At 36.4% G+C, this 26,631-nt stretch overlaps 2 protein-coding genes across 2 annotated transcripts; both read left to right on the top strand.

Moving 5' to 3' along the window:
- The first annotated feature begins 9,256 nt into the window (after positions 1-9,256).
- LOC148694279 (beta-fructofuranosidase, insoluble isoenzyme CWINV1-like) lies at positions 9,257-14,028 on the top strand. Its single transcript, XM_088700466.1, has 6 exons — positions 9,257-9,490; positions 10,332-11,194; positions 11,798-11,956; positions 12,292-12,530; positions 12,678-12,768; positions 13,586-14,028. Exons 1-6 carry the CDS (start codon positions 9,304-9,306, stop codon positions 13,760-13,762), a joined length of 1,716 nt encoding a protein of 571 aa, XP_088556592.1. The 5' UTR covers positions 9,257-9,303; the 3' UTR covers positions 13,763-14,028.
- A 6,436-nt stretch (positions 14,029-20,464) lies between these two features.
- LOC137739593 (beta-fructofuranosidase, insoluble isoenzyme CWINV1) lies at positions 20,465-25,205 on the top strand. Its single transcript, XM_068479216.2, has 7 exons — positions 20,465-20,692; positions 20,884-20,892; positions 21,534-22,396; positions 23,003-23,161; positions 23,498-23,736; positions 23,884-23,974; positions 24,785-25,205. Exons 1-7 carry the CDS (start codon positions 20,506-20,508, stop codon positions 24,959-24,961), a joined length of 1,725 nt encoding a protein of 574 aa, XP_068335317.2. The 5' UTR covers positions 20,465-20,505; the 3' UTR covers positions 24,962-25,205.
- Positions 25,206-26,631: the final 1,426 nt, after the last annotated feature.

The following is a 26,631-nucleotide window of genomic DNA, read 5'->3' as shown; positions in this document are numbered from 1 at the left end:
AAGCACGGGCCCGAGGCCAGCTTAAAAAAAAAAAAAAAAAAAAAAAAAAAAAAAAAAAAATGCATCATGCCTGCGGCCCGAAATCAGCAATCTAGGAAGCCCAGCCCGTGCTGCCTCCCCTCTCTCACTTTCTTCTTCTCGGCCCAAAGGCGACACGGTCCAATCTAGCAAACAAGGGGTTGGCGCCCCCGCGCCACCTTTCTCCTCACAGCCCAGGCACAAAGGCCCAGACCGCAGCACCCAGCTGCCATCACAAGGTCAACCCAATGCAACCACTGTGCCGTGGCTTTTTAGCCATTTTTTTCAAGCCTACTCGACTCCCGTCGAGCCAAATTTCAAGCCTCGAGGCTCCCAAAAATTATGAAGACAAGAAAATTAATTTTTTTTCTAACCTAGAAGCAATGAGAAGGCAAAGCAAGCAACGAAAGACAATCCTTTGCACGGGCAAGATGTAGAAGATTGCTAGAGGAAGGGGAACAAATATCCTCTAAGCTCTTTCTCTCTTGTAGGGTAGAATAAATCACTCTCCCAAGTTGATTTAATAATCCACTTAAGGTGTACTTAAATAGGCTTTAAGAGAAATTTATTTCCCTTTCCTAGAAGGATCTAATTTCCTATTGAAGAGGGAATCTACATCAAAATAGGAAACAATCCTATGTTTCCCAAAGCAAGCAAATCTCTACACTTGTTGCCCTTTTCTACAAGCAGCCCAACAGGTGTGAGATCATTTGTGGAGCCAAAAATAATCAAGAGGTCACACATGGATTTTTGGGTGAAAAAGACAAAATCACCCTCATGGAACACCGGAATCCCTACGTGCGAGCAGTGGACCCCTCAATCAAGTCAAAAGTACCCAAAATACATTTATAACCTATTTCATCCATTCTCATCATATCTTCTCCACAAGGTAACCCCCAAATCATTTCTCTTTTATTATATTAATTAGCTAATAAATAAATAAATTATTTCATTAATTAGCTAATTAACCACAAATCAAGAACCTAACCCACAAAATCATACAAGTGGCCGGTCCTTCCTCTCCCAAGGGGGCCGGCCACACCCTTATATAAACCCCCTCATTATCTCCAAAACTCAATTCCAATTCTCTTGCTAAATTCTCCGAACACTTTTCCCTCAAAATTCAATTGGAGGTTCTTCGGCCAAACCCCCCCCCCAAAAAAAAAAATCATCATGGGCAGTGAGGCTCTTGGCCTTGACCTAAGGTGTTATTTGTTTTGTAGGTGCTATTTTGTCAAAGAACGAGGAAGAAATTTGCATCCACAATAGGCAGCCTAATTTGGTATCGAATTCACCATTCATGAGATTCGAACCTAAGACATTTTACTTCCAAGTAAAGAGGAATGCCACTAGGCCGCGTAGTACTAAGTGACTTTTTTTTCTATAAACACTTAATGATGATTTTCCATCATACAACACATTTCAATATTTTTAAATACTCTCAAACAATCTTTTACTATTATTGGAAATTAAAAATAAAATATTATTAGTTTTATAATAAAATTCTTTTATTATTTTATAAAAATAATAACAATATTTTAATACCAATAGCCTGGCCTATTCAATTTAGGGGTGTAGATGCACTTGGGCAATTACGGTTCACTTTGGCAATTAGGTTGCCTATAGCCTGGGGGAACTTTTAGGGGTGGAGTTGCTCTAAAACTAGTCAACATTCCACATGTGTGACTGCAACATGGGCACAAACAAACAAAACAGTTGAACAAACGCCTACAATGAAAGAAAATTACAAATTGACCGCAATTTCACTACAATTTAACTCCAATTACTTGTGATTAAGGCAATCATAGTACATAGGAATACTTCCCCCTTAAGAAACAACCTTGTCCACAAGGTTCAAACTAAAAAATTTGGAAATCTGGCTTTAAACTCATCAAAATCCTACCTAGTAGCATATGTTGCTTCTTGTCCATTCCACTGCACTAGAAGTTGAACACCAACTGCATTTCCCTTCTTGTACATTCTTCTAGCAAGGATTGCTAGAGGGGCTTCATGTATCAATCAATCATCTGTCACTTGAGGCAAAATCAAATTTGGAACCACACTGACTTCCAATTGTTTCTTGAGGTAACTCACATGAAATACAAGATGGATTTTGGTCCCTTCAGGCAATTTGAGTTTCAGGTCAAATTGGAATAACCTGCAATTTAAAATCTATATACATTCTTGTCGGACTAGTTAGCAACACTCATCAATTAAGATCAGATATGCTAGTTTACTTATAGCGGAAATAATCAATTAAAAAACAATTTACTAAAATGTTCATAGTTAACTAAGATCCAGTTTAGTGCACTTTTTAACTCTGACAAGTTTAGTTGCATGGATTTGTCTCTTTGCAAATAATGATGAACATATCACAAGTAAAGGGAGGATAAGTAAACTAGAAAAGCGATAAGTTGCACAGGATGTTTTTGGCCGAAAAAAACCCACCTCTGGGTTAAAAAACCGAGGACTCTCCATTAAGTCCAATCCACTAGTGAAATCAAGATTCTTACAAAGTAACCACACAAACTCAATTCCTAGATCCTAATCTATGGAGCAGCATGTACCTTTGTGCAACCTTGCCCTTCACGAGATAGATTCATTTGGTTTTCACGAAGTGGCAACTTATCCTGAGCTCTTCACCTTGTGGCACCAAAATCAAATCAACTTATGCTAATGATTCTAAGCAAATCAGGATTTGATGTCTAGTCAATTTCACTTGTCGAACACTTGAAAGATGAAACTAACGTGAATCCGAAAAGTGGTCAGCTCGAAGATTTGAAACTAGAAAAGCTTGACCTAAAACAAAGATCAAAATCACAAAAACAATGCTACCTAATATGCATGGGTGTGGGTATTTAGTGCATGAGTGCAATTTTATGGCTAGGGTTTTCAAGTAAGAACAAAAGGGCAGCTCATAGCTGAAAACAACCCTTATCAGAAAATATAAATCTCCTAGCCTATTGAAAATAAAACCCTAGATGAAGCTTTTATAGTGGTCTTTGTTTTAGACAAGAAAGGGGACCGAAAAAAGCCACATGTCATATGCAAAAGCAATCTGGAAAGATCCAGGGTTGAAAAAGTTGAAAAACAATTTTCAGGAAAAAGTTGTCAGATGGCCCATGTGGGTTGTCTTCAAGTGTGACCAACTCACGTGAAAGCAACGAGAAGTTTTGACGAGATAGAACCACTAGACATAATGTACTAGAAATAATAGCATGAAATACATATGTATGAACAAACCTTTGATAAAAAAAAGTAAAGCTCTTGAAGTGATATTTCTTGCAGCATGATCCCAAAAGTAGCATTTTAACCCTAAATGTAACTAGAGCTGTGTGAATTTACAACATTTGACAAGGGAGTAAAACTAGACTTCACAGTAGGCCACTGCACCAATCTTCTCTATGATTTTATATGGACCATAGAATCTTGGCTACAATTTCTGATAGCTATGAGAAGCCAATGACTGTAATTGATCGGGAACCGATCTCAAATCTACCATATCACCCACTTCAAAATACTTTTCAATCCTCTTCTTGTTAGCTTGCAATTTCATCCTATTTTGAGCCAATTCCAGATTGTACTTAAGAACAGCTAAAATTCCATCCATTTTGACCAAGGTTTGTTCCAAATAATCAACTCTTGCATTTCCCATTTCATACGATGCAATGTATGGTGGTGAATATCCATACACAAGCTCAAAATTAGTGAACCTTGAGGATATGTGGTAAGAAGTACTAAAACAGCACTCAACCCAAGGTAGCCATTGCACCTGTAACATCCCGTCCCGAAACTAACGAAACGTACATTTGAAATTACAATTTTACCCCCTAGTTCGTTACTTTACGTGTAGTTTTGTGTTGTGTGGTGTTGTAGGACCACACACACACTCATACACCTCGTCTCACTCCCCCGGGATTCCCTCATTTCCTGTCTCTTCTCTGTCTCTTCTCTGTCTCTCTCTCTCTCCCCCCGAGTTCTTCTTCTTCTTCATTCTACCTACAGACACACACACAAACAAACTCAAACCTTCACGAATCAAGAAACCAAGACCACCCTCGTGTTCGTGAGGGTGAGAGGAGTTCAGAGGTGCCATTTTCAGGTAAGAACTTCGATGCTTTCACGTCAATATCGCCATGGCCGATTTGAACATTGTTCATGCAAAATTAATCTAGCTTGTTTTTGGAATTTCTAAGCTTGTAGATGTCTTAGTGAGGTCCCAAGGAGCCTCGGAGTGTTTCGTTGGACGAGTTTGGACGTCGGGATCGTCCTGTTCAAAGTTGGCCGAGTTTTGAGCTTGAAGACAGGTAAGATCGTGTGATTTTTAGGCCTTAAAACTAGTCTATCGTGATTCTACTAGTCCTAAGCTTCATTTTGGTTCAAAAATCGTGAAAAATGGTTGAAAAACGAAGGAGAAAACTAAGTTTGAATTTTTCCCAGTTTTCCGGCGCCGTCGCCGGCGCCGGAGTCTCGCCGGAGAAGAAAGGGGAATATTCCGTTAAGTTTAACGGATATTCCTAACGGTAGTGACGGCGTCAGTTAAGTTTAACGGAATATTCCTGACGGCGTCAGTTGACGCCGTCAGTGTGCATAGCACGTGGCCGCGCGTGGGGGGCGCGTAGGTCCGTGCCTATTCAGGCGCGTGGGGGCGCGTGCGGGGTCCAAAAATTATTTTAAAAATATGGTTGTGACCCTGAGGTTGTGTAGAGCACGTTGGTATATTCAATTGTCCATTTTGAGCAATGTATGAGAAGTTATTACGAGAAGTTGGTTATGTGCTTTTAAATTAACGTTTCCGTAGCTTTTTCGCGTATAGGTGATTCGTATTCCGAGAACGAGCGTACACACTCGAGGCAGGGGGGCTACGACCCTTCCAATTATCAGTGAGCGGGCTTTTGTTTTCCGTATATACCTATATACATATTAATTCCCAGAAATTTAGTATAAATGCTTATTTGTTATATGTCACTCCTTTTATATAATTGGTGGTTATGCATGATTAGTTGCATATACGTTATTTATATATATGTGTATTTGGTGCTGTGGACGCACAGGTAAGTGCCAGGTAAAGGTTATTCATATTTACATTCAATAATAGCTTGAGATGCTTAGAGAGCTCATAATCTGCACCCCGGTGTTAGTGCTCCCGCCCGGGGCCAGGGCATAGTCCTTCACGTGATGTTCACCAGCACCACACGCTCAGCTTGGATCCAAGATAGGTGCATAGGCTTGTCGTACAGACCACATTAGGTGGTTCCGACTCGTAGGTGACCCGCGATTATTCGCATAGTCTTCACGTGATCGTAGCACTAGAGCGTATATATGATACACCCAGTCTTGTCGTATAGACCACGTTAGGTGGTTCCGACTCGTGTGCAGATTCAGTTATTGAGTTGAGATTGGAGCTCTATATGCAGCCGTACAGGTCACGTTAGGTGACTCCCGGCTGTCAGATTATATGTTGTGGATGTGAATTACGCTTGAGCATTTACATTTGATTATGAGATTCCATTGTGGCATATTCTCGAGCATGAATGACATATTTTGGAGCATGATTGGCATATCTATACATACGTATATATGTTCATTTTCTGGGAAGTATACAGGTTTTACGGCGAGGGGTTAGAATGTATTTTGCTAAAGAGTTTTCAAAGAGCTTTGTTTTTGCCCACTCACGCTTTTGTTTTTGCGCCCCTCCAGGTTCTAGTGGTCTAGCAGGTTCGGTGGTTTTTCCCAGAGGGCGTCCCGGCATTTCTGACAGACACTCACCATTGTAGGGTCACCTTCGGGTGTATTTATGTCGTATCTTTCCTTTTTGACTGCTGTAGACTTGCTCTGAAAGTGTGTCTCACATACGCTAGCACTTGTTTTAGTACTTTGTATGCTAGTGTTTTTAATTATTCGTACCTTTATATTACCTTCTCATTAGCTTCCGCACGCGCACATGGCTACGTCACCTTCGTGTGACGGCCAGCACGCCCTGATCTCGGTCGGGGTGTGTCAGCACCCATCTCTTAGGCTGTCTTCCCACAAAGCACCTTAGGTATGTTTCCAGACATCTTTTCATGACTTCAATTTGGCCATCATTGAGGATGGTAACCAGAGCTCATAAACACAGGGTCTCTGTCACTCACAAATGAACTTGGCACTCCATGGAGTTTGAAAACCTTCTCGATAAATATTTTAGTCACATTTGCCACAATGTAAGGGTGTGAAAGAGCTATAAATGTGCGTACTTGGACAATCTATTACCACCACGATGACAGTTCTTCCCTTACAATTGGGCAGTTCTACTGTGAAGTCTATACTAATATCAGTCCATACCTTCTTAATAATTGGGCAATCCTTTATGATCTTTTGTCTCCACTATGATAATGGACTCAGTATAATCATTTTCTTATCATACAAAACCCATCATCAACTAAATACTTGGCAAGTGTAGAACTTAAACTCCCTTATTGGTACTATCATAGACTTCTTTAAGTTTTTTTTTTGCAACCCACTCATTTACATCATTGTACCTTCTCAATTCATCCATCCACCCGAAATAGGGGTAAGAAATGGTTGCACATTCCATCGTAGAACAAGAAGTTTTCACTAAGAATGAATGCCTCCTTGTATTCTAGAAAGAGCATCTGCAACTGTTTACGCTCAAAACTTGTAGGTTAAAAAATTAAGGTAATTAGCCCTTGGTGGGCTTGGGATTAAAGCTAGAATGAAATAGATTTAGGATTTAAGTGGTTCACCCCTTAAAACTGGGTTACATCTACAGTAAAGTCAATTTGACTTTAACCTTGCCACAAGTCATCTATAAAGGATGAGGGGAAGAAGGAGATGCAACATCACAATTCGGGTAAAATATTATTGTTTTTCAAATCTGATCGTTACAAGAGAGAATGAGACTTTAGAACACTAGCCAGCATTCCACATGTGTAACTACCACTTGGGCACAAACAGGCAAAACACTTAAACAAACTCCTACAATAAAAGGCAAATTATACATTGACCCTAATTTCATTACAATTTAACCCAAAAACCAATTATTTGTGATCAATGCAATCATAGTACATAACAATTCAAGCTCACATAAGACCTACTTCAACCTTGGGATAAAACTCAAATTTTAGGTTCTAAACTACCCCAACTTACTCCAACCTTTGGGCCAATATGAGTTTTAACTCAAAACTTTTTTTTTGGGGTAAATTTAGGCTAGAAATCTCCCATGGGTTAGGCCCACCATATATGTGTTTTTTTTTTTATTTGTAAATTCATTGAATCCAATGACTAAAATCTAATATGATTAAATCCAACGGTAAAAAATGTTCAAATTTAAATCTAACGGCTAAAATAATTATAAAAAAAAATTTCTTTCATGTGTTTCATATTCTTTCATAGTGTTCTACAAGTTTCATGGTGTCAGTTTAGTGATTTTTCAATATTTATCGGAATCTAAATATTTTTATGTTAAAATGTTTATAAAATTAAATTAGAATAGTATACATAATTTTTCTTTTTTAAAATGTTATTTTAAGAGAAAAAATTATCCTAAATTCATTCTTTAATAATATCAGGCTAAAAATTTAACCCAAAAAGGTTGGAGCAAAAAAACTGTTTTCAAGTTAGAAATTTTAAGTTTTAACTCAAAGGATTGGAGATAAGCAAATGAGGTAGGGAATTTTGGAACTGATTATTTTATATAAATCTGAGGAAACTCTGCCAAGCCTATGAGTTAATTACCAATTTGTTTTTAGTCAAGCACAAAGTTTTAGAGCAGCATCTGGAGTGATGTATAAGGGATAGAACAAGTTGAAGTTAATGAATGATTATGTTATGCATGGTTGACAGTGTAAATTCATTGAATCCAATGACTAAAATCTAATATGATTAAATCCAACGGTAAAAAATGTTCAAATTTAAATCTAGCGGCTAAAATAATTATAAAAAAAAAATTCTTTCATGTGTTTCATATTCTTTCATAGTGTTCTACAAGTTTCATGGTGTCAGTTTAGTGATTTTTCAATATTTATCGGAATCTAAATATTTTTATGTTAAAATGTTTATAAAATTAAATTAGAATAGTCTACATAATTTTTCTTTTTTAAAATGTTATTTTAAGAGAAAAAATTATCCTAAATTCATTCTTTAATAATATCAGACTAAAAATTTAACCCAAAAAGGTTGGAGCAAAAAAACTGTTTTCAAGTTAGAAATTTTAAGTTTTAACTCAAAGGATTGGAGATAAGCAAATGAGGTAGGGAATTTTGGAACTGATTATTTTATATAAATCTGAGGAAACTCTGCCAAGCCTATGAGTTAATTGCCAATTTGTTTTTAGTCAAGCACAAAGTTTTAGAGCAGCATCTGGAGTGATGTATAAGGGATAGAACAAGTTGAAGTTAATGAATGATTATGTTATGCATGGTTGACAGTGTTTGAATATTAAGCTAGAAGCTATATAGGGGACATGAACTCAAGGCACATGCAAAGCTGACTGGGTCGTCTCAATGTGTTAAAAAATGCGTTCTTTAGATTATCATCATACTGCACCTCTATGTATTTATAAGATCTCGAATGCATGAGTACATGCTTATAATCACGTGAATTACAATTCTTTTTTATTCTGTCATTTTTTGTTTGTTTAACATTACTTTTGATTTGATTACCAAAAAGAAAAATGGGAAGTTCAAACTTGTTTATCATAGTGTCATAAATAGTAGTTTACAGTATGTTTTCATGGTACGTACTTCTGAAAGATTCTGAAAATTATTAACAATTTGATTTTGCATATAGAGATCTCATATTTGTTTGCATCTGTTAAATTTTACGTAAAATTCGTACTACTGAATAAATTGTAGCAGAATAATTTTTGAAGATTATTAAACAAAAAATTGAACACGCAAGTAGAATTGTATGGTGTAAAGAAAACCCTTTTCTAATACCATGTAGCCAGAATGATAGAAACAAAATGCAACCCTTTACTTTTGAATTTTTTATTTGAATTTTTTATTTCTGGATCCTTGTCCTAAAGTTTACTTTTCCTCCTTCAGATCTTACATCTAACCATCCACCCTTAGCCTTTTTGATAGAGACATCACTCTGTCTGCAATGACTTTTTGTTCTTTATCTCACATCTAACCATCCACCCTTAGCCTTTACTGCTCCTCCGAACAAACAAAAAAGTCGTCGTTTTTATTTACAACTAGTACCGCATGAGTCATGACTTCTCCTATAAATACCCCGGATAACGTTCCCTTAATTTCTCACCCCCGCAGACACAAAGCCACCATGTCCATCTCCTCTCTCTTCCTCTACTGCTTTCTCTTTCTTTGGCTAGGCCATGCTGTTGTTCAGCTTGAAGCTTCCCACCATGTTTACAGAAACCTTCAAACTTCCGAGCTAACTTCCTCACATCAAGATAATGAACCCTACAGAACTGGTTATCATTTCCAACCTCCCAAGAACTGGATCAATGGTATATTTTTCTTTCACCTTTTAATTTTATGCATTAGTTTATTCTATTTTTTGTTCATATATTTTCATTCTTTTTCTATCACCTGTCATTTTTATTGTTTATAACTCTAACATTTGTTTTCTTGCTTCTTGTTTTTGGCATTGACTTGTTCTAATTGTGGAATGGACGAATCGGCTTGTTTGGTTGCACAGATCCTAATGGTTAGTTTGTTTCTCCTTTTGTTCTCTTTTCTTCAGAAAGTATTTTGTGCAATTAGTTAAAATCAACTCTTCTCTTACATTTCTGGGTTCAGTGTATGGGCTTTCAGGATCGAGCATTAGCATATGTGTCGATAATCTTACGATTAGTTCATTTTCTATGAACCTATATACATATATACACATATATACATGTATACATATATACAAATATAACTGGAAGCCAAAGTCACCTTCAAAAGAAAAACAGTCAAAGTCATGATTGGTGGCTTTGTATTGTCAAAAATGCAGCGATGCATCAATGTATACAAATATAACTGGAAGCCAAAGCCACCTTCAAAAGAAAAACAGTCAAAGTCAAGATTGGTGGTTTTGTATTTGTCAAAAATGCTGCGATGCATCAATGTATATTGCATACATTGCTCTGTAGAGTACTTACAACCGTCAGTATAATGTTTTCATCTAAAACATTTAAATCTAGCCTGTCAGTTTAGCAATGTGTATACAATGATGCACAGTAGAAATACTCTTGTACTCTTGCTTTTTAATTTTAGCCACACTTTATTTGTTCCTTTATGGGTTTAGGCTTTTAGGCACATTCGAATTGTAAAGTGTTAAAGCCTTGTCTATTACTCTTGCTGCAGGACCATTGATTTACAAGGGAATTTACCATCTCTTCTATCAATACAACCCTAAAGGTGTAGTTTGGGGGAACATTGTGTGGGCTCATTCCACATCAACTGATCTTGTTAACTGGACCCCACATGATGCTGCCATCTTCCCATCACAGCCGTCCGATATCAACGGCTGTTGGTCGGGTTCCGCCACCATCCTCCCGAGTGGCAAACCGGTCATTTTGTACACCGGAATCAACCCCCAAAACCAGCAGGTTCAAAATTTGGCCTTCCCCAAGAACCTCTCAGACCCATTTCTTAGGGAGTGGGTCAAGGTCCCACAAAATCCCCTAATGGCACCCACCCAAGCTAACCGTATCAACGCAAGCTCATTTAGGGACCCCACAACTGCTTGGTTGGGCCCAGATAAGAGATGGAGAGTGATCATTGGAAGCAAGCAGAACCAAAGAGGATTAGCTATCCTATACAGGAGTAAAGATTTCCTTCATTGGGTTAAGGCCAAACACCCCCTTCACTCGGCCAAGAAAACTGGAATGTGGGAATGTCCAGATTTTTTCCCAGTTTCAATCCATGGCCAGAATGGTCTTGACACATCAGAAAATGGTCCTGCTGTCAAACATGTGCTCAAGGCTAGCCTGGATAACACTAAACATGAGTACTACACAATTGGGACTTATAACATTGACAAGGATATATATATTCCGGATAAGGGTTCGGTGGAGAGTGACTCAGGCTTGAGATATGATTATGGAAAGTTTTATGCTTCAAAAACTTTCTTTGACAGTTCTAAGAAACGAAGGATATTGTGGGGTTGGATTAATGAATCTTCGAGCGTCGAGGGTGATATCAAGAAGGGATGGTCTGGACTTCAGGTAATGTTCTTTTGCCAAATAAATATTTATGCTGTCAAATTATGAATCTAAATCATACCGTTATAAAAGAATTCAGATCCTCTTCGGATCACCAAAAATTGAGCCTAAGAAGCAAATGATCCGGATGGTTGAAATTTGATCCTTAAGCTTAGTTTTTAGGGATCCAAAGAGGATCCGAGTTTGTTATAAAATTCACAGCATTACAACCCAATTTCTGATGTACATAATGTTTGACTAAATTAGGATTTTCCAACATTTGTAAATTGGTCACAGGCAGGCAAGCGCTACCTACTTCTTAATTGTGTGGTCACAATTAATGCTATTTGCTAGTTGCTATTTTATTTTTATTTTTCAAAAAATAGAACAAATGATGACAAATCAAGGTTAGATTATCTTTCTGGCCACAAATCTGATTTTCACATCAACAATGAATTTCGAACTCGAGACCTCCAAATTTTTTTTAAGAAAACCAGAGAAATTCACCCTTTACCACTGATGATTCTATTTCCTATTTGCTATTTGGTATTTAAATAATCTCCAATTAGCAGCCGGCTTTTGTGAACTAAAGTAGAGTAGTGTTTGCATTGACTTTGACTCTCGCAGGCAATTCCAAGAACCGTATGGCTCGCCAAATCCGGGAAACAGTTGATGCAATGGCCGGTACAAGAAATTGAAAAGCTACGTGGAAAAACTGTCAAGTTGCCAAGCCCTTTGCTTAAGGGAGGATCAGTGATTGAAGTAGTTGGTGTCACTGCAGCACAGGTGAATATTTTATAGGGGTGTGCTATTCACACATCTCATTTTACTTCTCACACTCCTTGATAATTTATGTTCGTTGATCTTCTTCAATTCATCTGATCCGACGGTCGAAAATTAAAAAGATGTGTGAGAAGTAAAATAAAATGTGTGAATATCACATCTCCTATTTTATATTGCCATGTTTTTTAATTTACACAAGTGATATTTCACTTTAAACTAGGTGAAAGAAAATTCAAATACATATAGAAAGCACATCCGTTCTAGCCCTACGCCCACGTCTACTACCAACCGTTTTAATTTTGGTGTATTTTCCTTTTGTTTTGTCAACTGTTTTGCAGGCAGATGTGGAGATTACATTCGGAATAAGTGATTTTAAGAAAGCAGAAGTTCTTGACCCTAGTTGGACAGACCCCCAACTTTTGTGTAGCCAAAAGAGTGCCACAGTTAAAGGTAATTTAGGACCATTTGGGCTGTATGTTTTGGCTTCCAAGGGCTTGAAAGAATACACAGCAGTGTTCTATAGAATATTCAAAGCCAATAACAAATATGTGGTGCTCCTCTGCAGTGATCAAAGCAGGTCTCTCTCTCTCTCTCCGCCAAATGTCTAACCAAACTTCAGATTGTTAACTACTTGTTTTTTTGTCTAACCAAACTTCAAATTATTAACTACTTGTGTATTTATTTTTTTATTTTTTTATTTTTTTTTGGTGTTATGGGTCGGTAGGTCTTCCTTAAATAAGGATAATGATAAGACCACTTATGGAGCTTTTGTAAAGATGGATCCTCTTCGTGAGCAGCTATCGCTAAGAAGTTTGGTAAGTTGCTTTAAACTAAACTATATATATATATATATATATATATATATATATATATCATTTTTTATTGAAAACGATGTCTTTCTATATGATCATGGGCCTCCATACATATTGCATTCACGGAAAAGTTCATTTGAATTTAAAAGTCTTCCCCATGAGAAATTTCAATCAAGCACATTTGAGAATCTAGAATCACCTCATGGGTAACAGTTCATAAGAAAAGGTCAAATGCTACGATCAATCTTATCGTATCGTATTAGATGAAAAACTGATTTCTGGTCATTGGCTTTGCAGATCTCATTATGAGAGTCATATGTATTTGCATTCATGATCAAAAATTACTCATACGAATATATGCAAACACTCTTTCTAAAATTGGAGAGATTTTTTAATGTGACCGTCAGACAGGGTGGTACATCACGTGTCGCTATATATATAATGGGATATGTGTGTTAATAACTTAATAACTTAAAAAATAAAATTTTTCACCGCTTACATAAAAACACGTGGTATACCACCTGTATTTCTATCACAACTAAAAATTTCTCCTAAAATTGGACTAGTATACATGCAAAATGGGGATTCTACTACTTTGGGCTCGTATGCATGCGCCACAATCTTTGACATGCATTACTCATTCGTTGCACATTTTACACTTGTCGATGTGCCACTATACCAGCTTTATCCCATATATGGTTCCTTCTTTTTGGATATGGATGCCTATACTTTTTCACTTCATCCTTTTCTTTTTACCCATTTCATGATAAGAAACATTTGACCTAACGTACTTGGAATTTTTCCTCCCTTTTCTGAGCAGATTGATCACTCAATAGTGGAGAGCTTTGGTGGAGAAGGCAAGGCGTGCATAACAGCTAGGGTTTATCCCACATTGGCCATTGACGATGATGCTCACTTGTATGCCTTCAATTATGGAACAGAAGATGTAAAAATCACAGGGAGTGCATGGAGCTTGAGAACAGCAAAAATCAATTGAAATATGAAATCGTAAAGACTACGAGGGAGGAGGAGGAGAAGAAAATTAATCTTCTTCAAAGTATAAAATATTGTTGATTATGGTGATCTTATGTCATTGATTTCGATTAACTCTTCAGATAAAATAATAGTGTCAATATACATATATATATAAATTGGCATCACTTCAATCATGTATTTCGATCGATTGTGTGTCTCTATAAAAGACTAATGGTGAATAAAGATAGAAATATATATTGAAGGCATTTGGTTTTTGCTTCCTACCAACACACAGCTTGGCACGTTGTGCATAAATATTTTCTTTTTGTGTTTTTAACGAGTCATTTTATATACGTGTTAGACTTGCAAGGTAAAACGATAACCATTCCTTACATGTAATGGGCTAAATATAACATATGACATGTACTCTGCTAAGTTCCCACAAAACTAACTATGTTTCATAAAGTGTATGTACGCCTGTAGATCTTGGCACAGTACAGAAGAGTTCGCTAAAGTTTCTCTCTTAAAGATAGGGTTTGGGTGCTACGTACTAAATAATTTCTCACAAATCAGGGCATGGCTAGGGTGAACTAGAGAAACAAATTCAACCTAGAATTTTTGTTGCTCTAACCGACCATTATTGCACTCCTCTCTCTACCTTGATGTGGCTTAGCCATCCTAATTTTGTGAGAAATTTTTCAATGCGTCTAGAACATGGCTCGGTATACTAAGTGTCATAATATAATTGGTTGAAATTATTTTAAAATTTCCAATCAATTGTAATATTGCATTTAGTATTCCGAACCGTATTCCCGACACAGTAAAAAATTCTCTCCAAACTTTTGTTGCTGGATCCGTGCATTGGGAGAGTAAGTGTTGACTTTGATTACCTTAACCTATATCCTACGTAACGTATGTGTATAATATACTTGGGGTGTACAGGTTCCATGTTCCTATGTACTTATTAATTGGATGATCTGTCATTGGTAGTTGAAAACTTCAAGTGATCTCATCACATCATGATTATAGACATCTTCAAACCACTCAATTCACAATCTACACATCTAACCTTATGGGCTCGCTAGATGTCTAAGATTAAATTGGATTTAATAATCTGTTAATGTGTAAATTATGATCTGATGTGGCATTTGTAATTCTAGCTCATATTGCTAGAATAATTAGCTAAGAGTTAGTTTGGTTGTATGCTTTCTTATTTAAGTCTCATAGGTCTTAAGTAAGTAAGTTGCCATGTGACTTCATCTCATAGGGTGTAAGATGGAAGACTAAGATTGCCTTGATGTAATTTGAATACTGCCAAAAGTGTATAACGGTTAGAATCAGAGTGATATTCCCTCACTTTCTCTCTAGCGAATGTCATGGTGAATGTGTGAATGAATTGATCAGAGTTACATTCTCTGTTGCTCTCTCTCTCTCTCTCATCATCTTCCATTGTTGTACTGGAATTTCATCTAAATTCTTTGTGAATCTGTGTAGTTATAGCTCACAGTGCATCATTATTTTCTCACTCTAACATGGCCTCAAAGTCAGGTTAGGTCTGAATTTCTGGGCGTCGATTATGTGAGTGGTAGTGAGTTCATTCTGCAACATCTTGTTACAGAGAAACTAGTAAGAGAGGTGTGATCTAAGTCTAACATGGTTGGTTCTGGCGGATGGGAGCTTCGAGCTCTGATATTCAACGAAGAGAATTTTAATTTCTGGCAAACTTGAATGAAGACGATCTTTCAATCCCATGAACTATAGAGTATTGTTGAGATGGGTTTTTTTTCTCCGGCGAAGGAAGAAGACGAGCTTACAGAGGTGGAGAAGAAACTGCATTGTGAAAATCTAGTCAAGGATGCAAGGGCTTTTGGAATCATTCAAGGAGTTGTATCAGATCATATTTTTCCACACATCGCAAATCAAGAAACTGCAAAGGCAGCATAAGATATTTTGAAGCAAGAATTCGTTGGAGACAAATATGTATGATCTGTGAAATTACAAGGTCTTCATCGTGATTTTGAATATACCCGTATGAATGAGGATGAGTCTCTAGCTGCATATCTGGCTAGGTTGTTCGATTTGATCAATCAGATGAAGAGTTATGGAGAAGATCTTAGTAATCAGAGAGTTGTGCAAAAGTTATTGATCAGTTTGCCTAAAACTTATGATAGTATAGCTTATGTTATAGAGAATACTAAAGATATTGAAGTAATTGATGCTCAAGATGTGGTTGCTATATTGAACATGTATGAACTAAGGCTAACTAGACATGGAGAAAGTAGTACTGAGTGTACATTTGCTAGTATGAATATCTCATCCAAGAATGGTAAATTTGGTAATCAAAATAACAATACTGGTGGAACAAAATTTTAGAAGAATTTCAGGTTTAAAGAAAAATAGTGGAATAATAAGTCCACTGTAGGAACAAGGAATGAACCTGGCAACACTGGAGGTGCTTGCAAATATTGTGATAGAATCCATTATGGAGACTGTTGGCTGAAAGGGAAAATTAAATGTCACAAGTGTGGCAAACTTGGTCATGTAGCCAAGAACTATAATCTCAACAAGAATGTTCAGCAGGGGAATTTTGCAAATAAAGTGGAAGAACCTGGAAACCTATTTCTTGCCAAGCAAACAAGTAAAGTGAAAGTTGTGAGTGATATCTAGTATATAGATAGTGGATGTAGTAATTATATGACATCCAAGGAGGATTTGCTTATGGATACTGACAGGAACATTAAAGCAAAGGTGCAAGTTAGCACATGAGTTCTAGTGGATGTAAAGGGGAAAGGAACACTAGTCATGGACACTGAGAAGGGAAAGATATATATAAAGGAAGTTATATTGGTTCCTGGACTTGCAAATAATTTACTTAGTGTTGGACAAATGATTGAGCATGGGTATGTTCTTGTATTTAGTGATTATAAGGTGGACATTTTTTATGATAGAACACTCACAAACTTGGTGGTTAGTGTGAAGAAAAAGGGAACAAGTGCTTTCTACTAGTATTTAGGTCCAATGATCAACTGGTTCTAAAAGCTAATGTACATCAATGTGCTACAATGTGACATAGAAGGTTTGGACACCTAAATTACAAGAGTTTGAAGCAACTACAGGAACATGATATGGTTCTTGGGTTACCTATGATGCATGACAGTGAAGGTGTGTGTCAAGGATATGCATTGGGAAAGAATCACAGAGAGTCATTCCCAAAGGAGTCAACATGGAAGGCAAAAATGCCACTTGAACTAATACACTCATATGTTTGTGGCCCTATGCAAATTCCAACAATGAGTGGAAACAGGTAGTTCATTACATTCATAAATGACTACCTAAGTCTCCCAAAGCAAGCAAATCTCTACACTTGTTGCCCTTTTCTACGAGCAGCCCAACAGGTGTGAGATCATTTGTGGAGCCAAAAATAATCAAGAGGTCACACATGGATTTTTGGGTGAAAAAGACAAAATTACCCTCAGGGAACACCGGAATCCCTACGTGCGAGCAGTGGATAATCATCCCTCAATCAAGTCAAAAGTACCCAAAATACGTATTTATTTATAACCTATTTCATCCATTCTCATCATATCTTCTCCACAAGGTAACCCCCAAATCATTCCTCTTTTATTATATTAATTAGCTAATAAATTAATTAATTATTTCATTAAGTAGCTAATTAACCACAAATCAAGAACCTAACCCACAAAATCATACAAGTGGCCGGTCCTTCCTCTCCCAAGGGGGCCGGCCACACCCTTATATAAACCCCCTCATTCTCTCCAAAACTCAATTCCAATTCTCTTGCTAAATTCTCTAAACACTTTTCCCTCAAAATTCAAACTTTGGCATCGGAGGTTCTTCAGCCAAACCCCCCTCCCCACCCCCCCTACCCAACAAAAAAAATTGAGGCTCTTGGCCTTGACCTAAGGTGTTATTTGTTTTGTAGGTGCAATTTTGTCAAAGAACGAGGAAGAAATTTGCATCCACAATAGGCAGCCTAATTTGGTACCAAATTCACCATTCATGAGATTTGAATCTAAGACATTTCACTTCCAAGTAAAGAGGAATGCCACTAGGCCATAGTACTAAGTGATTTTTTTTTCTATAAATACTTAATGATGATTTTCCATCATACAACACATTTCAATATTTTTAAATACTCTCAAACAATCTTTTACTATTATTGAAAATTAAAAATAAAATATTATTAGTTTTATAATAAAATTCTTTTATTATTTTATAAAAATAATAACAATATTTTAATACCAATAGCCTGGGCTATTCAATTTAGGGGTGTAGATGCACTTGGGCAATTACGGTTCACCTTAGCATTAGGTTGCCTATAGCCCAGGGGAACTTTTAGGGGTGGAGTTGCTCTAAAACTAGCCAACATTCCGCATGTGTGACTGCAACATGGGCACAAACAAACAAAATAGTTGAACAAATGCCTACAATATGATCTTGGACTCAATATAATCATTTTCTTATCATACAAAACCCATCATCAACTGAATACTTGGCAAGTGTAGAACTTAAACTCCCTTATTGGTACTATCATAGACTTCTTTAAGTTTTATTTTGCAACCCACTCATTTACTTCATTGTACCTTCTCAATTCATCCATCCACCCGAAATAGGGGTAAGAAATGGTTGCACATTCCATCGTAGAACAAGAAGTTTTCACTAAGAATGAATGCCTCGTTGTATTCTAGAAAGAGCATCTGCAACTGTTTACACTCAAAACTTGTAGGTTAAAAAATTAAGGTAATTAGCCCTTGGTGGGCTTGGGATTAAAGCTAGAATGAAATAGATTTAGGATTTAAGTGGTTCACCCCTTAAAACTGGGTTACATCTACAGTAAAGTCAATTTGACTTTAACCTTGCCACAAGTCATCTATAAAGGATGAGGGGAAGAAGGAGATGCAACATCACAATTCGAGTAAAATATTATTGTTTTTCAAATCTGATCGTTACAAGAGAGAATGAGACTTTAGAACACTAGCCAGCATTCCACATGTGTAACTACCACATAGGCACAAACAGGCAAAACACTTAAACAAACTCCTACAATAAAAGGCAAATTATACATTGACCCTAATTTCATTACAATTTAACCCAAAAACCAATTATTTGTGATCAATGCAATCATAGTACATAACAATTCAAGCTCACATAAGACCTACTTCAACCTTGGGATAAAACTCAAATTTTAGGTTCTAAACTACCCCAACTTACTCCAACCTTTGGACCAATATGAGTTTTAACTCAAAACTTTTTTTTTTGGGGTAAATTTAGGCTAGAAATCTCCCATGGGTTAGGCCCACCATATATATGTTTTTTATTTATTTATTTGTAAATTCATTGAATCCAATGATTAAAATCTAATATGATTAAATCCAACGGTAAAAAATATTCAAATTTAAATCCAAAGGCTAAAATAATTATAAAAAAAAAAAATTCTTTCATGTGTTTCATATTCTTTCATAATGTTCTACGAATTTCATGGTGTCAGTTTAGTGATTTTTCAATATTTATCGGAATCTAAATATTTTTATGTTAAAATGTTCATAAAATTAAATTAGAATAGTCTACATAATTTTTCTTTTTTAAAATGTTATTTTAAGAGAAAAAATTATCCTAAATTCGTTCTTTAATAATATCAGGCTAAAAATTTAACCCGAAAAAATTGGAGCAAAAAAACTGTTTTCAAGTTAGAAATTTTAAGTTTTAACTCAAAGGATTGGAGATAAGCAAATGAGGTAGGGAATTTTGGAACTGATTATTTTATATAAATCTGAGGAAACTCTGCCAAGCCTATGAGTTAATTACCAATTTGTTTTTAGTCAAGCACAAAGTTTTAGAGCAGCATCTGGAGTGATGTATAAGGGATAGAACAAGTTGAAGTTAATGAATGATTATGTTATGCATGGTTGACAGTGTTTGAATATTAAGCTAGAAGCTATATAGGGGACATGAACTCAAGGCACATGCAAAGCTGACTGGGTCGTCTCAATGTGTTAAAAAATGCGTTCTTTAGATTATCATCATACTGCACCTCTATATATTTATAAGATCTCGAATGCATGAGTCCATGCTTTTAATCACGTGAATTACAATTTTTTTTTATTCTGTCATTTTTTGTTTGTTTAACATTAATTACTTTTGATTTGATTACCAAAAAGAAGAATGGGAAGTTCAAACTTGTTTATCATAGTGTCATAAAAAGTAGTTTACAGTATGTTTTCATGGTACGTACTACTGAAAGATTTTGAAAATTATTAACAATTTGATTTTGCATATAGAGATCTCATATTTGTTTGCAACTGTTAAATTTTATGTAAAATTCGTACTACTGAATAAATTGTAGCAGAATAATTTTTGAAGATTATTAAACAAAAAATTGAACACGCAAGTAGAATTGTATGGTGTAAAGAAAACCCTTTTCTAATACCATGTAGCCAGAATGATAGAAACAAAATGCAACCCTTTACTTTTGAATTTTTTATTTGAAGAGATCAACTAGGCTGCTAATTTTCTGGATCCTTGTCCTAAAGTTTACTTTTCCTCCTTCAGATCTTATGATGAGACATCACTCTGCAATGACTTTTTGTCTTTATCTCACATCTAACCGTCCACCCTTAGCCTTGACTGCTCCTCCGAACAAACAAAAAAGTCGTCGTTTTTATTTACAACTAGTACCGCATGAGTCATGACTTCTCCCCGGATAACGTTCCCTTAATTTCTCACCCCCGCAGACACAAAGCCACCATGTCCATCTCCTCTCTCTTCCTCTACTGCTTTCTCTTTCTTTGGCTAGGCCATGCTGTTGTTCAGCTTGAAGCTTCCCACCATGTTTACAGAAACCTTCAAACTTCCGAGCTAACTTCCTCACATCAAGATAATGAACCCTACAGAACTGGTTATCATTTCCAACCTCCCAAGAACTGGATCAATGGTATATTTTTATATCACCTTTTAATTTTATGCATTAATTTATTCCATTTTTTGTTCATATATTTTCATTCTTTTTCTATCACCTGTCATTTTTATTGTTTATAACTCCAACATTTGTTTTCTTGCTTCTTGTTTTTGGCATTGACTTGTTCTAATTGTGGAGTGGACGAATCGGCTTGTTTGGTTGCACAGATCCTAATGGTTAGTTTGCTTCTCCTTTTGTTCTCTTTTCTTCAGAAAGTATTTTGTGCAATTAGTTAAAATCAACTCTTCTCTTACATTTCTGGGTTTAGTGTATGGGCTTTCAGTATCGAGCATTAGCATATGTGTCGATAATCTTACGATTAGTTCATTTTCTATGAACCTATATACATATATACACATATATACATGTATACATATATACAAATATAACTGGAAGCCAAAGTCACCTTCAAAAGAAAAACAGTCAAAGTCGTGATTGGTGGCTTTGTATTGTAAAAAATGCTGCGATGCATCAATGTATACAAATATAACTGGAAGCCAAAGTCACCTTCAAAAGAAAAACAGTCAAAGTCAAGATTGGTGGTTTTGTATTTGTCAAAAATGCTGCGATGCATCAATGTATATTGCATACATTGCTCTGTAGAGTACTTACAACCGTCAGTATAATGTTTTCATCTAAAACATTTAAATCTAGCCTGTCAGTTTAGCAATGTGTATACAATGATGCACAGTAGAAATACTCTTGTACTCTTGCTTTTTAATTTTAGCCACACTTTATTTGTTCCTTTATGGGTTTAGGCTTTTAGGCACATTCGAATTGTAAAGTGTTAAAGCCTTGTCTATTACTCTTGCTGCAGGACCACTGATTTACAAGGGAATTTACCATCTCTTCTATCAATACAACCCTAAAGGTGTAGTTTCGGGGAACAAAGTGTGGGCTCATTCCACATCAACTGATCTTGTTAACTGGACCCCACATGATGCTGCCATCTTCCCATCACAGCCGTCCGATATCAACGGCTGTTGGTCGGGTTCCGCCACCATCCTCCCGAGTGGCAAACCGGTCATTTTGTACACCGGAATCAACCCCCAAAACCAGCAGGTTCAAAATTTGGCCTTCCCCAAGAACCTCTCAGACCCATTTCTTAGGGAGTGGGTCAAGGTCCCACAAAATCCCCTAATGGCACCCACCCAAGCTAACCGTATCAACGCAAGCTCATTTAGGGACCCCACAACCGCTTGGTTGGGCCCAGATAAGAGATGGAGAGTGATCATTGGAAGCAAGCAGAACCAAAGAGGATTAGCTATCCTATACAGGAGTAAAGATTTCCTTCATTGGGTTAAGGCCAAACACCCCCTTCACTCGGCCAAGAAAACTGGAATGTGGGAATGTCCAGATTTTTTCCCAGTTTCAATCCATGGCCAGAATGGTCTTGACACATCAGAAAATGGTCCTGCTGTCAAACATGTGCTCAAGGCTAGCCTGGATAACACTAAACATGAGTACTACACAATTGGGACTTATAACATTGACAAGGATATATATATTCCGGATAAGGGTTCAGTGGAGAGTGACTCAGGCTTGAGATATGATTATGGAAAGTTTTATGCTTCAAAAACTTTCTTTGACAGTTCTAAGAAACGGAGGATATTGTGGGGTTGGATTAATGAATCTTCGAGCGTCGAGGGTGATATCAAGAAGGGATGGTCTGGACTTCAGGTAATGTTCTTTTGCCAATTAAATATTTATGCTGTCAAATTATGAATCTAAATCATAAATCATACCGTTATAAAAGAATTCAGATCTTCTCCAGATCACCAAAAATTGAGCCTAAGAAGCAAATGTTCTGGACGATTGAAATTTGATCCTTAAGCTTAATTTTTAGGGATCCGAAGAGGATCCGAGTTCGTTATAAAATTCACAGCATTACAACACAATTTCTGATGTACATAATGTTTGACTAAATTAGAATTTTCCAACATTTGTAAATTGGTCACAGGCAAGAGCTACCTACTTCTTAATTGTGTGGTCACAATCAATGCTATTTGCTAGTTGCTATTTTATTTTTATTTTTCAAAAAATAGAACAAATGATGACAAACCAAGATTAGATTATCTTTCTAGTCACAAATCTGGTTTCCACATCAACAATGGATTTCGAACTCGAAACCTCCAAATTTTTTTTTAGAAAACCCGAGAAATTCGCCCTTTACCACTGATGGTTCTATTTCCTATTTGCTATTTAGTATTTAAATAATCTCCAATTAGCAGCTGGCTTTTGTGAACTAAAGTAGAGTAGTGTTTGCATTGACTTTGACTCTCGCAGGCAATTCCAAGAACCGTATGGCTCGCCAAATCCGGGAAACAGTTGATGCAATGGCCGGTACAAGAAATTGAAAAGCTACGTGGAAAAACTGTCAAGTTGCCAAGCCCTTTGCTTAAGGGAGGATCAGTGATTGAAGTAGTTGGTGTCACTGCAGCACAGGTGAATATTTTATAGGGATGTGCTATTCACACATTCTATTTTACTTTTCACACACTCCTTGATAATTTATGTTCGTTGATCTTTTTCAATTCATCTGATCCGACGGTCGAAAATTAAAAAGATATGTGAGAAGTAAAATGAAGTGTGTAAATATCACACTCCTATTTTATATTGCTATGTTTTTTAATTTACACGAGCGATATTTCACTTTAAACTAGGTGAAAGAAAATTCAAATACATATAGAAAGCACATCCGTTCTAGCCCTACGCCCACGTCTACTACCAACCGTTTTAATTTTGGTGTATTTTCCTTTTGTTTTGTCAACTGTTTTGCAGGCAGATGTGGAGATTACATTCGGAATAAGTGATTTTAAGAAAGCAGAAGTTCTTGACCCTAGTTGGACAGACCCCCAACTTTTGTGTAGCCAAAAGAGTGCCACAGTTAAAGGTAATTTAGGACCATTTGGGCTGTATGTTTTGGCTTCCAAGGGCTTGAAAGAATACACAGCAGTGTTCTATAGAATATTCAAAGCCAATAACAAATATGTGGTGCTCCTCTGCAGTGATCAAAGCAGGTCTCTCTCTCTCTCTCCGCCAAATGTCTAACCAAACTTCAGATTGTTAACTACTTGTTTTTTTGTCTAACCAAACTTCAAATTATTAACTACTTGTGTATTTATTTTTTTATTTTTTTATTTTTTTTTGGTGTTATGGGTCGGTAGGTCTTCCTTAAATAAGGATAATGATAAGACCACTTATGGAGCTTTTGTAAAGATGGATCCTCTTCGTGAGCAGCTATCGCTAAGAAGTTTGGTAAGTTGCTTTAAACTAAACTATATATATATATATATATATATATATATCATTTTTTATTGAAAACGATGTCTTTCTATATGATCATGGGCCTCCATACATATTGCATTCACGGAAAAGTTCATTTGAATTTAAAAGTCTTCCCCATGAGAAATTTCAATCAAGCACATTTGAGAATCTAGAATCACCTCATGGGTAACAGTTCATAAGAAAAGGTCAAATGCTACGATCAATCTTATCGTATCGTATTAGATGAAAAACTGATTTCTGGTCATTGGCTTTGCAGATCTCATTATGAGAGTCATATGTATTTGCATTCATGATCAAAAATTACTCATACGAATATATGCAAACACTCTTTCTAAAATTGGAGAGATTTTTTTAATGTTACCGTCAGACAGGGTGGTACATCACGTGTCGCTATATATATAGTGGGATATGTGTGTTAATAACTTAATAACTTAAAAAATAAAAAATTTCACCGCTTACATAAAAACACGTGTTATACCACCCGTATTCCTGTCACAACTAAAAATTTCCCCTAAAATTGGACTAGTATACATGCAAAATGGGGATTCTACTACTTTGGGCTCGTATGCATGCGCCACAATCTTTGACATGCATTACTCATTCGCTGCACATTTTACACTTGTCGATGTGCCACTATACCAGCTTTATCCCATATATGGTTCCTTCTTTTTGGATATGGATGCCTATACTTTTTCACTTCATCCTTTTCTTTTTACCCATTTCATGATAAGAAACATTTGACCTAACGTACTTGGAATTTTTCCTCCCTTTTCTGAGCAGATTGATCACTCAATAGTGGAGAGCTTTGGTGGAGAAGGCAAGGCGTGCATAACAGCTAGGGTTTATCCCACATTGGCCATTGACGATGATGCTCACTTGTATGCCTTCAATTATGGAACAGAAGATGTAAAAATCACAGGGAGTGCATGGAGCTTGAAAACAGCAAAAATCAATTGAAATATGAAATCGTAAAGACTACGAGGGAGGAGGAGGAGAAGAAAATTAATCTTCTTCAAAGTATAAAATATTGTTGATTCTGGTGATCTTAGATCATTGATTTCGATTAACTCTTCAGATAAAATAATAGTGTCAATATACATATATATATAAATTGGCATCACTTCAATCATGTATTTCGATCGATTGTGTGTCTCTATAAAAGACTAATGGTGAATAAAGATAGAAATATATATTGAAGGCATTTGGTTTTTGCTTCCTACCAACACACAGCTTGGCACGTTGTGCATAAATATTTTCTTTTTGTGTTTTTAACGAGTCATTTTATATACGTGTTAGACTTGCAAGGTAAAACGATAACCATTCCTTACATGTAATGGGCTAAATATAACATATGACATGTACTCTGCTAAGTTCCCACAAAACTAACTATGTTTCATAAAGTGTATGTACGCCTGTAGATCTTGGCACAGTACAGAAGAGTTCGCTAAAGTTTCTCTCTTAAAGATAGGGTTTGGGTGCTACGTACTAAATAATTTCTCACAAATCAGGGCATGGCTAGGGTGAACTAGAGAAACAAATTCTACCTAGAATTTTTGTTGCTCTAACCGACCATTATTGCACTCCTCTCTCTACCTTGATGTGGCTTAGCCATCCTAATTTTGTGAGAAATTTTTCAATGCGTCTAGAACATGGTTCGGTATACTAAGTGTCATAATATAATTGGTTGAAATTATTTTAAAATTTCCAATCAATTGTAATATTGCATTTAGTATTCCGAACCGTATTCCCGACACAGTAAAAAATTCTCTCCAAACTTTTGTTGCTGGATCCGTGCATTGGGAGAGTAAGTGTTGACTTTGATTACCTTAACCTATATCCTACGTAACGTATGTGTATAATATACTTGGGGTGTACAGGTTCCATGTTCCTATGTACTTATAAATTGGATGATCTGTCATTGGTAGTTGAAAACTTCAAGTGATCTCATCACATCATGATTATAGAAATCTTCAAACCACTCAATTCACAATCTACACATCTAACCTTATGGGCTCGCTAGATGTCTAAGATTAAATTGGATTCAATAATCTGTTAATGTGTATATTATGATCTGATGTGGCATTTGTAATTCTAGCTCATATTGCTAGAATAATTAGCTAAGAGTTAGTTTGGTTGTATGCTTTCTTATTTAAATCTCATAGGTCTTAAGTAAGTAAGTTGCCATGTGACTTCATCTCATAGGGTGTAAGATGGAAGACTAAGATTGCCTTGATGTAATTTGAATACTGCCAAAAGTGTATAACGGTTAGAATCAGAGTGATATTCCCTCACTTTCTCTCTAGCGAATGTCATGGTGAATGTGTGAATGAATTGATCAGAGTTACATTCTCTGTTGCTCTCTCTCTCTCTCTCATCATCTTCCATTATTGTACTGGAATTTCATATAAATTCTTTGTGAATCTGTGTAGTTATAGCTCACAGTGCATCATTATTTTCTCACTCTAACATGGCCTCAAAGTCAGGTTAGGTCTGAATTTCTGGGCGTCGATTATGTGAGTGGTAGTGAGTTCATTCTGCAACATCTTGTTATAGAGAAACTAGTAAGAGAGGTGTGATCTAAGTCTAACATGGTTGGTTCTGGCGGATGGGAGCTTCGAGCTCTGATA

The sequence above is a fragment of the Pyrus communis genome, chromosome 9 (assembly GCF_041283825.1).
Source record: "Pyrus communis isolate YQ-2024b chromosome 9, ASM4128382v1, whole genome shotgun sequence".
NCBI classification, from domain to species: Eukaryota; Viridiplantae; Streptophyta; class Magnoliopsida; order Rosales; family Rosaceae; genus Pyrus; species Pyrus communis.
The sequence above is the reverse complement of the archived record's forward strand: the minus strand, read 5'-3'. Positions and strand labels throughout refer to the sequence as shown.